Genomic DNA, 16,080 nt, shown 5'->3' on the forward strand with positions numbered 1-16,080 from the left:
ACAAATCAAATTTGGGCCCTTATTGATTATATTGACCCAAATACATAAATTAAATTCTGGTGATTTTCACCCTGCACCATATTTTCTTGAGTAAAACCATAAAGCCAACATGATTCCGTTATTAGTCCCACCACCAGGACATTTCAAAGGAATCAACAAAAATAGAGCATCAGAAACCTAATAAATAAGTAAGCATTCAGGAAAAAAGTAAACAATTACACAAAATAAGGAAAAATATAAAAATGAGGAATTGAGGAAGGTTATTTCTATACTGCTTTCTTTCTTTCTTTCTTTCTTTCTTTCTTTCTTTCTTTCTTTCTTTCCTTCCTTCCTTCCTTCCTTCCTTCCTTCCTTCCTTCCTTCCTTCCTTCCTTCCTTCCTTCCTTCCTTCCTTCCTTCCTTCCTTCCTTCCTTCCTTCCTTCCTTCCTTCCTTCCTTCCTTCCTTCCTTCCTTCCTTCCTTCCTTCCTTCCTTCCCGTTGGGAAACAAGTAAGGTGGTGAAAGCCAGGGCCCAACCCACGGCTGCTGCAAAGCCTTGGTACGTGGAGGCGACGCGTTCCACCTACTGAGCTACTTGGTCACTGATATTTGCTTATAAGATTTTTTTTAAAAAGGGGGGCGGTTGGTTCTGGTTGTGGAACAACATGATTTGCAAAATCCCACACTGGGCGTGATTCCACCTGAGTAGTTCAATGTAAACAAGCTACGTGTCCTAATGGTAGGGTCATTTTTACGACGACACTCCCAAATCTCTCTGTAAAAGTGACTTTCATCTCTTGAATCAAGGCAGTGTGTTCAGGCTGCGTTTCTCAATGAATTTAGCCTCAATCTCATCAACTACTTCCTCCCTACAACCATCCTGATTGGATGAGCTGGCCTCCTCGCGACTCACATTTACAGTAAATTTAATTGTGTCCCTATTAACTTGTTAAGCATGACAGACGAAGGGCACCGAAGGAAAGAATGTCCCTCCATTGGCAACATGGAACGGAGCCACTTCCTGTGTTGGGAACCAGCGTGTGTTGTAGTTTGTCTTTATCGCCTCAGACCTGATATTGTGCCAATGATATCACAGTGACAGAAAGTGCTCAGTTTCCAAGTACAAGAAGGCATGTTCACAGTTTAAGGTAGGATTTTCTCATTCTAATGGTCTTGAATTGCAGGGGATGCTCTTAATAAAGGAGCTCGAGAACCAATTACTCAGATGTTCCAGCCCAAAACAGCAGGTGTGATAAAGGCTGTAGGGGTGGAATGTTTGCTTTTGGGTGCAAGATTTCGGTTTGTGTTTGGAGGGTTGCAAGCTTTGAGCGGTAACTTCCCAGAGGAGATTGTTGGAAAATAGATGACTCCCTCGCTGGTGCTGTGCATAATGTGAAACATACAGGTGATAATATAAAGAAAAAGCCTGAATGAAATATGCTTGAATTACATAAATGCTTCTCCACAGAGCAGAGAGGGCGCTTTGGGCCTTAGTCACTTGATCTTAACTTCATTGAACACCAAAAGGTGCAAGTGATTTTGGACTGCTGTGTCAGACAAAGCTTCAGAACACCAAATGAGGGTAAAATCCTTCCAGAGACTTGAGGAGCGTGTCAAGAAAAATTAATCTGATATGTTTATCAAGGCCTTCCTCATAATACTTGAGTGGGGAGCCCAAACTCCCTGCTGTCTTCTGTTTGTCTCCTCAGCTCTGTTTCATACTTTCCTTTGTAGTGTCAAAACTATAAGGTGCTGAAGTGAAGGCACCAAAGATGAAGCTCTACTTGAATCTGTGATGAGTAAACATGATGAAAGTGCCAGGGGAACTAGTTCATGTTAACACTCAAAACAGCAGGGGTTGGGTTCCTTTTCTCCTCCAGACTTCCCTCCTCAGAGCAATCAAATGGGTGTAGGTCTTGAGTCATGTCCTACTTTACTGAGCAGCCCAATTCATATAAGCTGCCTGCTGTTCACTCCTGGTAGGATGGAACAAGCCCAATGGTGTAAACACTCTTAACACGCAGGGTCATTTTTAGTTCACGTCTACAGACCAGCTGGCAGCTGTTTGTGTAACGGCTCTGTTTGCCAGTCAGAAAATATGGAGAAGATGGTTAAAATACGATCCTGACTGTAGGATTCTGCTCCTATATAAAACAAAGCTGCAGTCACGTTTCCTTTCTCATTAGTACCTGTGTACCATTTTTCTTTTGTTGTTGTTGTTGTTATTCTCAGGTATCATTCAATGTGAGCGTGGAGGCCAGGAGCTGTCCTCCTAGTGGCGCCGACCAAAGCTTCACCATCAAGCCTGTGGGCTTCAAAGACCGTCTGGAGGTCACCGTGGACTACCAGTGTGACTGCGGTTGCAGTCGGACCGCTCAAACTAACAGCAGCATCTGCAGCTCCATAGGTAGTTCACTCTGCACCATTTTAACCTGGAGAGCACTCCAAGCTATTGCACATGAATTTGTATGTATTTTAAATAGTGTTTTGTGTATTTTCAACATCCCTAAACATATCTGTTTTTGTAAGTAGTAATAGGGTTGGGTTTTTTTTGGGGGGGGGGGTTATGCTCCAAAATTAGCTAATTTGACAGTTTCACTCCATGTGCTGTAAGAGCCTCACTTTGGTGTAATTAGAGATTGTCTTCTTGCTGCTGAAAACAAACCTTATTTGATCCCTTTGGACATTAAATAAGTGACAACACATTAGTTTAAAGTTTGAAACTTTAGAAGTTAAATGCATCAATCAGTTAGTCAGACCTGTTTCTCCTTGAATATTTCAGTAAAGTTCTAGTTTTTTCTTTTCCTGGCCTCTTCAATCCTTTGGTTTTATTATGGAAGCGCTGTCATGGCTGCTGGTTGTTGAGGAGAAGATGAGGCCAGTAAAACAAAATTGTAGCTTTCTTTTATTGTTCCTCTCATTTCAGTTTAAATATAGTAGATTTTAGATTCACATTTTTCAGTTACTCTCTTTGTCTGAGGCTAATGCTACCTGAATTGTGGTCCCCTCAGGTACGTACCACTGTGGGACATGTCAGTGTGAGCCAGGCTACCTGGGCGCACGCTGTGAGTGCCAGGAGGGAGAGGCCAGCAGCATATACATCAGTGCCTGTCGAGAAGCTGAAGGCAAGCAGATCTGCAGCGGACGTGGAGAATGCAGCTGCAACCAGTGTTTGTGCTACGAGTCCGAGTTTGGCAATATCTACGGCAGCTTCTGCGAGTGTGACGACTTCTCTTGTGCCCGGCATAAAGGCATCCTGTGTTCAGGTAAAAACATCAGCCAGAAACTGTTGCTGTACGTTGTGTTTGATTCAGCTGTCATTGCACTTGTGGTTAGATCTACAGCTGGTGAGAGACCACATCTTTCTGGACATTGAATTTAATGAGAGTACAAGCTGACATCAAAACCACAAGATCCACTGCTTGTTTTGTGTTGGTATTTACACACATTTCCATACCTACCATGGGTGTGTCTTTGTGGTTTGGCCCTTTCCTGACTCCACTGCGATGAGCTATTATTTTCTAAGTGATCTGAAGATGTCGACTGCAGTGCTGTTTCTACTCCCAGAGGGAGCTCAGATGTACAGCTGTAATAGTAGTTAAGATGTTCCTCTGCCTCGGGGCTTTTTGTGGTAAGATACTTATCTTGCAGATATCTAAGATCTGAGCAAAAGTGAAAAGACTTGGCACAACAGGGTTTCCCTGGATTTGCGTGTGATGGAGGTGGCAGTTCTAGAGTGTGTGGCATGTGCAGCATTCGTCCTTTGTGGAGCTCAGAGATGCCTGAGCAGAACTCAAGACAGTAGCTTGTCTCAAAACAGTGCAGAGCTACGTGCAAACACCTGGCCCACCCTAAGGTCAGCCCACCTTAATGGAACACACAAGCAACTGGCAAAGCAGTTTTTGTATCATCCTCAGCTCCAGACAAGAAGATAAACATCTCTTCTGTGTTAGTGTGTACTAGGAGCTGAGACCGAAAAACTGGCTGATTGCTAGTTAGCTTAGCGTAGTGAATGGCAGTGCATGGTGAGGTTAGCATATCACTTTCAAAAGTCCCTAAATGCACTGTTTTTCTGCCAAAATGTTTTTTTTATGCATCAAGTGATTAAGAGTTGTGCAGAACATTCGCTGTGAACTAAGACTTTAAAATCGCAAGATGATGTAATTTTACAATCGCGCACACAACTAATTTCCTGTCTGGCCCCAGTGATTTGTTGATAACTAGATAGAGATTGTGCCACTAAACATGTCCGACCTTATAAGAGGGAATGAAGAAGTTTAGAGACGGAGGAGAAACTGCAGGTTTTGAAAGCAGAGCAGGTAAGAAGTTAGCCTAACCTGCTCATCCACTGCCATTCAATATGAAAAGCTAACCAGCAGTTATATTGTCATGACTCTATTAAACATCATAAAGAGGAAGTATCGCTTTCAAAATTACTCCGATCTGGCTGAAATGGCGGATGTGTTATTTCCATACTGCTCTTTGACACACAAAAGAGTCTGTGGTGTTCAGTTTTGGTTTAAAAACCGTTGCATTTTTGAAAGCATTCACCACAAATGTGGCAGCCAGCAAGACAAAGGCAGCCCACCTTTGAGTTGGAACCCTGCACAAGAGACGTGTGCCAGATTAACAGATTAAAACCTGACAGAGACATTATATACTCCAGCACCTCGGCCCTGTGTGATCTCAACATTGTCATCCTCGGGCATAAATATGCTGTGTTCATCGGTAACGCAGTGCTGGTGCCAACTTGAAATTCTCCTCCTCTTGCTGAGCTGTCCCACAGACATCTGAGAGTGAGAGGTAAGAAAGGGCAGGTTTGGCTCAGCCGCGGCAAACAGGCTGAAGCTGCTATGTTCCCAGAACATTGGGTGTTCTGCTGCAGGACCTCCTGGCTGGAGGGCAGCCCACTGGCTAGCCCTGAAGCCAGCGACTGTTCCTGTGAAACCACAGAGAGTGCTTTGTGACAGTGGAGCCACTTTTGGCGGGATCCACCAACACAATGCCTGCCTGTATTTATCTAAACTCCACTGGAACCCAACGAGAACGACCATTTGTGTGTGCTGATCATCTATAATCAGTCATTAAATGTTAACAGTTCACTACACCTTCTGCTGCTCCGCTCTGCTCCCCTCCTCTCTCAGCATGCTTATCCAGTGTGGAGCCATAATGAGTTCTTAATGATACCAAAGAATACGCCTCCTCCATACTTTCCTCCCCTCAATCCTCACAGTCTGTCAGTTCATTATTGTTAAAGTCTCTTGCAAGGAAGGGTTATGAAATCTTCTTTTTAACATGAAATGCTGTTCATTTTCATTTGGAGGCTCGTGGCTAACTAAACTACGTTGCTAGGGTTTTGTCTGCTGTCTGGGTTAGCCATAGTTCACTGAGAGCAGGCAGCTCATTTGTAGTCCTGTGTCTGGGAACATCTTTAGTGTTCCGACTGATGTATGACCTACATGCACAGCAGGTTTTATTCAAGAGGAAATAAGTGTGTGTGTGTCTGTGTCTGTGTGTGTGTGTGTGTGTGTGTGTGTGTGTGTGTGTGTGTGTGTGTGTGTGTGTGTGTGTGTGTGTGTGTGTGTGTGTGTGTGTGTGTGTGTGATCTATCTGTGCTTGAACGTCTGGAGGTATTTTTCCAACTTGGTGCATGTCCACCTGTAAATCTGAGATGCTGGATGTATTGTAGTGATATTTCTTTGGTTTTGTAATCTCTCTAATCCAGTTGTGCTTGATCGGAGAAAGTAAATCTCTCTCTCTCTCTCTCTCTCTCTCTCTCGCTGCCTTTTCATCTTTTTATCAGCTCAGACTGTCCTCAGTGGGCCACCAGTAAGATGATCGACTCAAGAAGTGAAGTTTTTGGTTGAAAGAGTCAAAAGCATTTATATGACTGTTTATACACATTTCAGGTTGAGATTTCCGCTCTCTGTGAGCTGCGATAGCTGTTCAGTCTCTGTTGAAGGTGAGGAGTCAAGAACAAAAGCTGTCAGCCTTCCATACTCAACTGTGGCTCACACCTACTGGACCCACAGGTTCCCTGGCCAAGGTGTGTGTGTGTGTGTGAGTGAGGGAGCGAGCATTAAATGGGTGTGTATGCACTGGCACAAGGCCATAAACTGCCAAATCCACTGTTGATGTTTTAGGCTGCACCTTCTAAAAGGGGTCTTTCTGGTCATTGTTCAATGCTGTGAATTTTGTGCTGTCGTACCAGCAGCATGAGTGAAAGATTGAATAAATGTTGGTTTGGTAGAAAACCTTCCAAAACGGATGGCCACATTATATATTCTCCTGCTTGTTTTGTCTCTTAAGCACATGAAATGCCAGCTAGTGAAACACTGAGGCAAAGGGCGATGACCTTGCTGACTCACTCAGTTTAAGGCTGACGATCTCTGCCAGTCTCCACTAGAAGAAGACAAAAGGAACATTGAAATCTCTTCTGATGTCGCGTAGCACGTGATAAGAATGATCCCAGGCTAACACTTTTAATACGTTAATACTTTATCAGCTGATACTCAAGCTGGGGTGATGTAGTAAAGAAAAAGAGTTGGTCAGTGTGACTTATTTCGGAGGGGTTGTTGGAAGCAGGAAGTGTGTCCTGTATCTGGAGTCAGACGACCCGTGTTGGACGACAGTCTGTCTGTGAATGTTCCAGTAATCTTATCCTCCATATCTCCGCTACCATCTGTCTTTGTGCTGGTCTTGGTCTTGAGCGTCCAGGCTTGTCTGTCTGTATCCTCCAAGGTGAGTGATGTGCAGTCAAATGTCCAGTGATCATATTCACATCTCTGTATTCGTGTGTGTTTCTCACTCCATTCATGGTAGCGTCAAAGAGTCCTGCTCTTTTTATTTTGTTATGTTTGAGTTGTCACCCAGAGCAGCAGTGTCTTTTTCAAGAGCGCCCGTCCAACACCTCTGACCTTTAGGCCACCACTACCATGTTTACTTATGTAACTTCTTGATATATTATCAGCCATTGCTGGCCACTTTATTTTAGTAGCAAATGCAGGACCAAAACATTTTATTTTGACCCTGTTTAATTTTGAATCAAATTAATCCATTGGTGTTTTCAGTTACTTATTATAATTTGATTGATGCATCCTCTATAAAGTATTCTGCAATGATATTGCTTCCAGTTTTTCAGACTGACAGACTGACTATTTTGACCCAATTGGTTTGTTTGTTTTGTCAAAGAACCTGCTAGCTGGTCAAGCTTGGTTCTAAAGAGACTGAGCCACTGGAACGGGAGGGTTCTAGTTAGTCTGTTTGTAGCTCATATCAAAGTGTTGGTGGATCCCAGAGCATACAGCAGGATAAAGAAGACCTGGATTAAACAGGATAATGCCTTCAAGCTAAATACATGTGGCAGGCTCTGTCTGTGAGCCTGAGTCAGACAGAAGTGCTGAAGGAGAGAAAGACACATTTTTGTAAGCTCAAGACACCTATTTGTGAGTACCTGGCAGAACTGTTGGTGAGGGACACACCGCTTCAGCGCGCTCTGAAAACGTGTTGTCTTATTTTTCTCTCCATTGAGGAAAATAAAAAGCTGTCACCCACTCAGACAGGAATGTGTAACATGTCCTCTGGGCAGGTTTAGTTCCTCGATGTTTAATTTGTCATCTTTGACAGTCATGCCAGTTTACTTCTAAGCCGTAAAATATATCTTCCCTCAAGATGCCTCTTTTCACAACTAGATTGAAGATTTCATCTCCAACTATTTCAGTTCCTATTAAGCGTTTGTGTAGAAATGTCTGATAATGTGTATCATGTCCGACCTCATGTGCTCCTTGTTGCTCGGACTCGCTCGTCTATTTTGAACACAGACTAAGTATGTTTTGGCTTCCAGGTCCTCTTGCCCCCCTGACCCAAATCTCCACCGCCGACTCCACAGCTGGTTCTAAATAATACAACCTCAGCAGTCAACAGTCCTCAGTTGCCAGAAATAGCGTGGCTTAATTGTCCCTCCTTTTACCTCATCAGTGCCGAAACTGCATCCCGTGTGTGTGCAGGACCTGTGTGTACATGTATGTGTGTGTGTGTGTGTGTGTGTTCTCTTGAAAGGTAAATGGGAACATGTGTGTTACAGTAAGTCGTGTTTTGTGTCTAGCATCACTGGAACACACAGGTAGACGTCAGGGCCGAAGCCCATTTTGGCTCGATTTGTACATTTTTTTTTTTTTCCAAGTCTTGCATAAAACTACAGACAGTCTAACCCTAAGGGTCAAATCAAGTACATGAATACTTCTTCTCTTTGAACAGACGTTGCAGATGAAGTAGATATTTGAGTTGTTAATGTGGTTGTTGCTCAGACACGTTGAAGCCTACTCTGGAAGTAACTGTCTCCTGTGAAAAGATGTGCTTTTTTTCAGCTCTCTTTCTGTTGCCCAGGGCAATTTTTTTTTCTTTTTTCAATGAGTTTCTCAATGAGCACTCGTTTTAATGAAATATGGAGGTTTGTTTTTCTGAAATATTTGAAGGTTTTTACTCCTTTGCTACAGAAACCTATTAGCTTAATCAGGATAGAAATACCTTCTTTTGGATGTGTTTTTGCGTCGGCACTAGATGTTTGTCCGCCCCATTTTTGTGAAGGTGACATATCGGGGACGTTCTAGCAGTTTGGTACCAGAATCCACCGTGACTCAAGGATGAACTGATTTAGAATTTGTTGAAAGGCTGAGGTCTCTGTGACGGTCGGCTGAGGCAGTAATTCTAATCTCTCGCCACGGCAAGTACATTCTATTACTATACTGTCATGTTAGAGTTTAATGTCGTTAAATTATGTTGGCCCAACATTTTGACAGCTTTTCTTTTAAATTCAGTGAAGTTTAGAATTGAAACCTTTTGCATTTGGTGTTGATTAAAATACATGTGTGTCTCTGATGGCTGTGGTGGAGCACAAAACCATTTGTGTTGCAGTGATTAGTGAGTCTGGTCTTGGTTAAGGTCTGGCTAACAGCTAACAATATCAGACTTAATGCTGAAAAGCAGTACACACTTTGTACTAATTGCTGTTCATTATAGAAGTACTACTGCTTTAAATATTTTGCCCAATCACTCTTGTTTCTTCATTAGCGTCAAAAAAATGTACTCTGCACACCCACACGGAACAATAGAGTTGTTCTGACTGCACAATATAGTGAAAGAGAAAGTAAAGAAATGGTATCATAAGCGTACGGGATTGGTTTTCAAGAGCAACGCTCACAAACTACTGATATTTTTGACATTTCTCAACTAAACGTAGAAACTGAAAACGGTATAAAGAATTCATGAAAGCTATCATTTGTGCAGTACTGATATCTAAATGAATAGCGGCAATTAAACGTATGCCGATCTTTGAAATAATTCTTTTTGGACCGTGTATTTATGTGTAGTTATGTAAGGGCACAGGCTATCGAGAGTGCAGCAATATTAGTGTGTTTATTCTGGCTGATCAGACACCTGCTGGTGGAGTTCCATTAAGAATCACATCGAGTTGTCAAAGTACACATACATGCGAATGACAAGTGAGAGTGTGAACAGTGATGAGTATTTTTACTGTCTGATGTTTTCCAGCACAGTTGAATTAATGACCTATCGCTGTACAATGGTGTGGAGGAATTTTCTGTGACAAAGGAATTTGTCAGACAAAAGAAACAGGCTGGAGACTCAGACATGGCTTACACTTTACTGGACATTTTACTGGATGTCCAAGACGGACGTACAAGGTCGGCGGTGAGATGAGGTTGAGTCAGCTCCCCCAGAACATCTGCGTCCGACCCCTCGTAAACAGACATACTTGTAATGTCGGGCACTACCAGTAACACTGAATTAGACCATTCTGCACAGACGTGACTTCACGTAGTCCAAACACAGCTACGCATCTAGACAACGCTGGCGCCGTGAGTGTCAGCTTTACTATCAGTAGGTGTTCTGACTACCTATTTACTATTATGGAACAATTATGGAAGGCACCACAGGTTCACTCCCTGACCCAACTCAAGACCCTGGGGTCCAACCAGCTCTTAAATTTACAGACAAAATTATATGGATGAAGACCAAGAAAGTTCAAACAGGACACCAGATCAAATTCTCTATCAAATGTTTCATAAATTCCCCTGGAAACCTGATTCTCAACTTTGAAGTGGTTCTCATCAGAAAGGTTTAGTGAGAAGAAGGTGGAGAGCTGCGGGAGGTTTCAAGGAATGGCCATTCAGTCATTTACTTAGAGTCATGATTCAAGTTCCAGAAGGTCCAGTGGAGTATTGAAATCATCAGGTTGTTTACACCGTTTGTGACATCTACATCTCTGTTGCGAGGTCGTTTCTTCAACAGTCGATGTAAGAAACACACTTGCGCTGCTGTTTTGTGGCGGTCTCATCTCATTCACTATACTGGTTGCTCTCTAAAGACCACAAGTTCAGAATGTCCACAACCATTTTAGTTTAACAAAGAAAATGGCAGGAAAGCTGTTTGGAAACTATTTGCAAGTGATTTGAATTCATTCTGCGGCGTGACTGGGAAGTCCACTTTTGGTATGTGCAGCCAGTTCAGCCTCTTGGGCTGCTCGCGTCCTTAAATCTAAACAGCTGTCTGCAGTGTTTCAGTTGGATTAAAACAATCACAACTGCCTGAGTGCTGGATCCATGCTGGGATGTTCTCCCTGTGAACCAGGATCCTGATCAGAAAACAAGTCAAGAGATCCTGATTTGAGCTTAGTGTTGTCTCCTTTCAGCAGCAGTTACACAGACCGATAAACTCTGACATGAACTTTATGAAGACAATTGTCTGATAAGGTCAGCAATGGAATTAAGACATGATGTATCATGAGAGTAATCACATTAAGAGTGTTGTAGATATCTGCACACCCCAACAACTCTAATTCCTCCTCACAGCATTTGAAGCCACATACGTCAGTCAAACCCAGCTCCATCTCCCAGCGGGTGTCACAAACTTGTTTACACAGAAAAGATGACTAATGACTGTTTCAACATTTTTGGGAGGACGACATTCCCAACATTCTGGAGGGAAACTCTGCCGGGGGACATCACGACATATTGTAGACATTTGTCGTCAATCATTAGTCGGAGTATGATTTGTAGCATGTAAGCAGGCCTGTGAGTTAATTAATCTATGAGCATCTCATCCAAACACCTTAATCCACTTAACATTTTATTCAGGATAAAGTCAAAAGTCAGATTACAGCAGCTAATCTGAATTTGATGCATCTCTAGCGCAATCTCTCAGACTGCTGAGTTATGATGAAGAAGGGTCATCGTCGCTTGTGTTTTGTTGTCTTATGTACGTTATTCACCCTCGACAGCCCTGCTGCCCGTGCAGAGACACATTTAGGAATAAATCTTTCTTGGATTCCCTCCTTTTATTGTATTACCCCAGGACGCACATCTTAGGCAGGAGCTCAGGAAGACTTGTATGTTTGCCAAAGGTTTTTTTGGGGGTACTTTTTTTTCCCCAATACAACAAAACAGCTCTCCCAAATTCCACTTTGGTTCTGCAGGAAAAAGAGCCAAAGTAAATGAGCCAGCAGTGACTGCAGCTTCTGTAAATCTGTGAAATTTTCACTGTTCTCCCCCAGCAAATACGCGAGGAGGTCCAATAGACCCTGGCTCTTGGGAAAGATGAAAAATCTCAACTGCGATATCCCAGTTTTTGACCGCTGTGTCTTTTTATTGTCTGTCTTCTGCTTACTGTGATGTCAACAGATGTGGAGGCATTGTGTGACCTGGAGAGTCTACACATAAACACTGTTGTCATGCCTGGTAATGACTGTTGTCTGTCAAGCATGTGGCGTACCCACGTAAAAATCACACGTCCACGTTGCTGATGCCTGTCATCACACCTAATGAGACCCCACGTTTAGCTCCCGTGCAAGCTGATGGACACAGATCTGGATTTGCTGGCTCAAAAACAACAGCCTGGTTTCACCTGTTGCGACTCAGGTAGATAAAATATGAACTTGTCTGCTTTCTGAGTATACAAGAGAGGGCTTGTGTCATCCCAGTTTGCATTCTGACGTACACAAGAGAAACACACACACACACACAGGAGCAGTTACATTGTTTTACAGCATCTTAAAAGGGAACACTCTGTGTACTAAACATGTCGAGAGACTCAAATCTGAGTTAAAGTGTACCACATGGAATCTGATTTGTTTGTGTGTGTCTGTGTGTGGTAGCTTATTCTCCACTTCGACTGTAGCGTTTGTAATTTATGTTCATTTTGCTAACAGTACATTAGACATTTGATGTGTTTGTACAGTGAAAAAACCCCAAGAGGATGCCACATCCGTTTTTCATCAGAGACGGGAGCCGGTTAGCCTAGCGTAGCATATAATCATGACTGGAGCCAATTTTACAGACATTTTCCTATGAAAAGTACCCACGCATTATAATACATATTTGTTTACACAGGACCAAACAACGTAAGTGTTGAGCTGCCCCAGGATGTGGATCCATATAGTACTCCAGTATTCTGAGAGGCATAAGCATGTAAACACAACAAAGTGAGCTGTTTCGGTGATTGTCTGTCCATTTTACACTTAAATTTGACAGTTGGGTTCTCTGATTCTCCCTTGTTCTGTGCACTTCCATATAGGTGACAAGATGGAAAAGCGGTGAAATAGTCCCGACTTCACCAGGGTGCGAGAAGGAGTTTGGAGAGTGTGCGTGTGCGGGCGTGTACTCTCCACATTTACGACTGCTTGCTTCTTTTCCTCACTGGTTCCAGGGTCAGACTGACTCTCCAGTGTGTCTCCCTCTGGTCTTATCTGAATGTGTTCCAGTGCTTGGCCCTGATGGAGGATTGGTAATCGTTCCTGCTGAGTGAAAATAGCAGGTGTCACAGCGCCACATTAGAGAACCTCTAGTGCTCCACTGCGGTAGATGTGGCGACACCTGTGGGTAACAAGTGTAGTTTTCACCTCTGAGCAACAGCTGTGGTATTCAATAGACATTAATTTGATAGTTAATCAAAGTATGATTTTAGATGGCTTGTTGTGACAAAAACAGGAGCTCTAACTTTTATTCTGCCTGTAAATTTTCCCCAAAAGCCTAAAATGCCACATCAGCAGCTGGAATGGCTGCTGACTCGTCTTGTTTATGGAAGCTGCTGTCACTCCAGATGTTTTGCAGAGCTTATTTAGAGGGTTTGTTTCTGTGGTTCTCTCTGTCATGAAAACACCACTTCTGCTTCCATTTCTGTGTTGTTGAGTTTTTTTTTTGTTTTTTGCAATTTTTGATAGACAGGAAGTACTTAAATGATCTGCAGTTAAAAGTGCTTTGGAGACAAATGGGCAGGATCCTTTTCATTGGTGGTCACCTGACTTTAGATACGTCTGTTTTTCTTCAAAAAGAATTAAGCCAAAATAAACCAGCAAATTGTGACCTTTGAACTACTACTTTTGGGTGTACAGTTGAAGCAGTTATTTTTAATTACTGTTCAGCCGTACAAACAAATTCTCTCCCAGGCCGGTCTGAGCCTGTGACCAAGCAGTAATCCTGTCCTAGAGGTTTCTGGGTAATGAGGGGGTTTGCTGATATTGTTCAGCTGTCACAGCTCTCATTTGAAGTCAGTCTGTGCTCCAGGTAGTCATCCTGCAGAAGTTCACAGCTGTCTGAGTGACAGGCTGCATGCCGGAATAGTTGTCTAGTCCAGACCAGACCTCACCAGGGTTCACCAACCTGCTGAGCCGAGCCTTGTCAAGCAGATCTTTCACCTTTCAGGTTCAACCGGGTCTGGATGGGTGGGGGGTGGGATTGTGGGTCGGGGCTGGCGAGGGTACGCATCCTTGTTGATGGGAAAAGACAGTATGAGTGTGATAGTTCACGCTTATCCCCAGTGGGGGCGGAGTAACAACCAGAACAGCTGCGGAGGAGGAATTGCTGATTTTTCTCATGCAGGCAATAATGCGATCGCTGGGAATAATGCAGCAACGCAAATAATCTAACTGACGTGTTCACACTTAAATAATGTCGTTTTCAAAAATCTGTGTGACATGATTCAGCCAACAGTCTTTTTTATGTCTGGTCAGGTTTTCAACATGGCGTGACAGTGTTTTTGGTTCCACATTGACATGACTGTTTTTATTTTTAGTTGGACTTCTTGAAAAGTTTGCTCTGCCAGTTCCAAGATGCTTATTCAAATGTCACCATTCCTTTGTTTTGTCCCATGAAGACAGCAGAAGATATTCCTATTAATCGAGCGTCAGCGTTAGTTCTGTCAGGCCGTGGTAGTCAAGCGCTATTGGCTTCCCGTCTATCAATCAAACTGATCAATCAGCTGATCTACAGCTGCTCCGCATCAGCTGATCAAATCCCTTGCTTCTGTTTGGCCCCTCTCAACTTAAATGTCACCCGGCCTCAACTCCCGCTCTGCTAGCTTCTGGCTATGCTGCTCTGCCCGCTGTCATCGCTGCTATCTGCTGCTATCTGCTGCTATCTGCTGCTGCTGCTATCTGCTGCTATCTGCTGCTGCTGCTGCTATCTGCTGCTGCTGCTATCTGCTGCTGCTATCTGCTGCTGCTATCTGCTGCTATCTGCTGCTATCTGCTGCTATCTGCTGCTGCTATCTGCTGCTATCTGCTGCTGCTGCTATCTGCTGCTGCTGCTATCTGCTGCTGCTGCTATCTGCTGCTGCTGCTATCTGCTGCTGCTGCTATCTGCTGCTGCTGCTGCTATCTGTTGCTGCTATCTGCTGCTGCTATCTGCTCCTATCTACTGCAGCCTGCTGCTGCTGCTGCTGCTATCTGCTATCTGCTGCTATCTGCTATCTGCTGCTGCTGCTATTTGCTGTACAGTTGCTCCTGCTCGCAACTTGCTACCCTCCACCTCCCCAGCTCCACCTTGTCGTGTATACATGGCATAGTTCGTTCCATGTCATGTTGCTGCTCTGTTCACGGCGGTATGTTTGCTCTTCCAGTCTTAAACTGGGAGAACTTTCCCTCACGCTGCTGGTCCCCTGTTTCATGGTGCTCATGAAAAATTATCAGGGGACTCCTCTGAACAGAGCCATACTGCCAATTTGTACTATAATAAACAAATCAAGCTCATTATCATCTCTGTGTTTCTTGACGTGAACGGACCTGACAGAATTCATTTTACTGGACATTAATTTTGTCTCCTCTTAACTCCAAAATGAGTTTTAAGGCTGCTGCCCAGCATGTTCATGTTTCAACAACGTCGCTGTCCTCTTCTCCGTTTCTGGCAGTGCATCCACAAATACACAGTCTTTTTGAGAAAACAAAGAAAGAAATCAGTTGTATTTTTATATTTGCACTGATTTTAAATTGGGATAGCGGGAGCTGCTTCCAACTTAGGTTTCCTGACTTAATATTAGCAAAAGATCTTCAGTGAAATACTTGGCCTGTGATGGAGATTTTTGTGGATTTTTTCATGTCGGCTAACAAAATGTCTATCAAATGAGTGTAGAACTGCTTGTTTTCTGAATGGACTTGAGGCTTAATTTGACGATTTAACTTGTGATGATGAATGTGACTTTCAGAAAGAAGTAATGCAACATTCATGGCCACTTCAAACCACTTTCAACAACACTTCTGATTAAGTCTTTGCTTTCAATTTATTCTCGAACCACATTTTTTGGAGGTTTTACAGCCATGTAGTGTTTTCATTCGTTAAATGCGAGGCAGCAAAGGAAGTGAATCCCTCTTACATCTCCCCAGAGATACTCAGTTCCTCCTCACTTGCCTTTTTTAAAAACTCTCCATGGGATGCAAGCAACTGGGGTGCACCTCAACTATTTCAACTATCCAGCAAAGCTTTTCATCAGGCTCTTACTGAGAACCGGACGATGCCTCAGACTGTTATGGGAGGTTTTGGAAGTTAGAGGGCATGTTTTCTTAACATACGCACACAAGCACACCACAGTGGCCTCTGGGACACAGGCAGCTCTTTGACCACCAGAGCAGGAAGTCACTGTTTGTGTCTCTTTTTTTGGAGAAGAGGAGCGTTATACAGTCTCCCAGTGTGTTATAACATATGAAATGCTGCCTTCCAAATGAGGGTCACTGAGTTCAGCTTTCTGTCATATGATTTGTCCTGACCAGAGAAACAATACTTACATTTTTAAAAACTGCCTTTTTGGCTGTTTGAA

At 43.3% G+C, this 16,080-nt stretch overlaps 1 protein-coding gene across 1 annotated transcript in view; it reads left to right on the forward strand.

Moving 5' to 3' along the window:
* Positions 1-16,080, forward strand: part of itgb5 (integrin, beta 5) — a 50,744-nt gene that overhangs the window by 16,218 nt on the left and 18,446 nt on the right. The window contains exons 10-11 of the mRNA XM_086220754.1: positions 2,212-2,386; positions 2,991-3,245. Coding sequence (XP_086076880.1) covers positions 2,212-2,386; positions 2,991-3,245 — 430 coding nt within the window. The remainder of the gene's footprint in view (positions 1-2,211; positions 2,387-2,990; positions 3,246-16,080) is intronic.

Source organism: Aulostomus chinensis, chromosome 12 (assembly GCF_037954235.1).
Source record: "Aulostomus chinensis isolate RoL2024-O1b breed Wild chromosome 12, RoL_Achi_v1.0, whole genome shotgun sequence".
NCBI classification, from domain to species: Eukaryota; Metazoa; Chordata; class Actinopteri; order Syngnathiformes; family Aulostomidae; genus Aulostomus; species Aulostomus chinensis.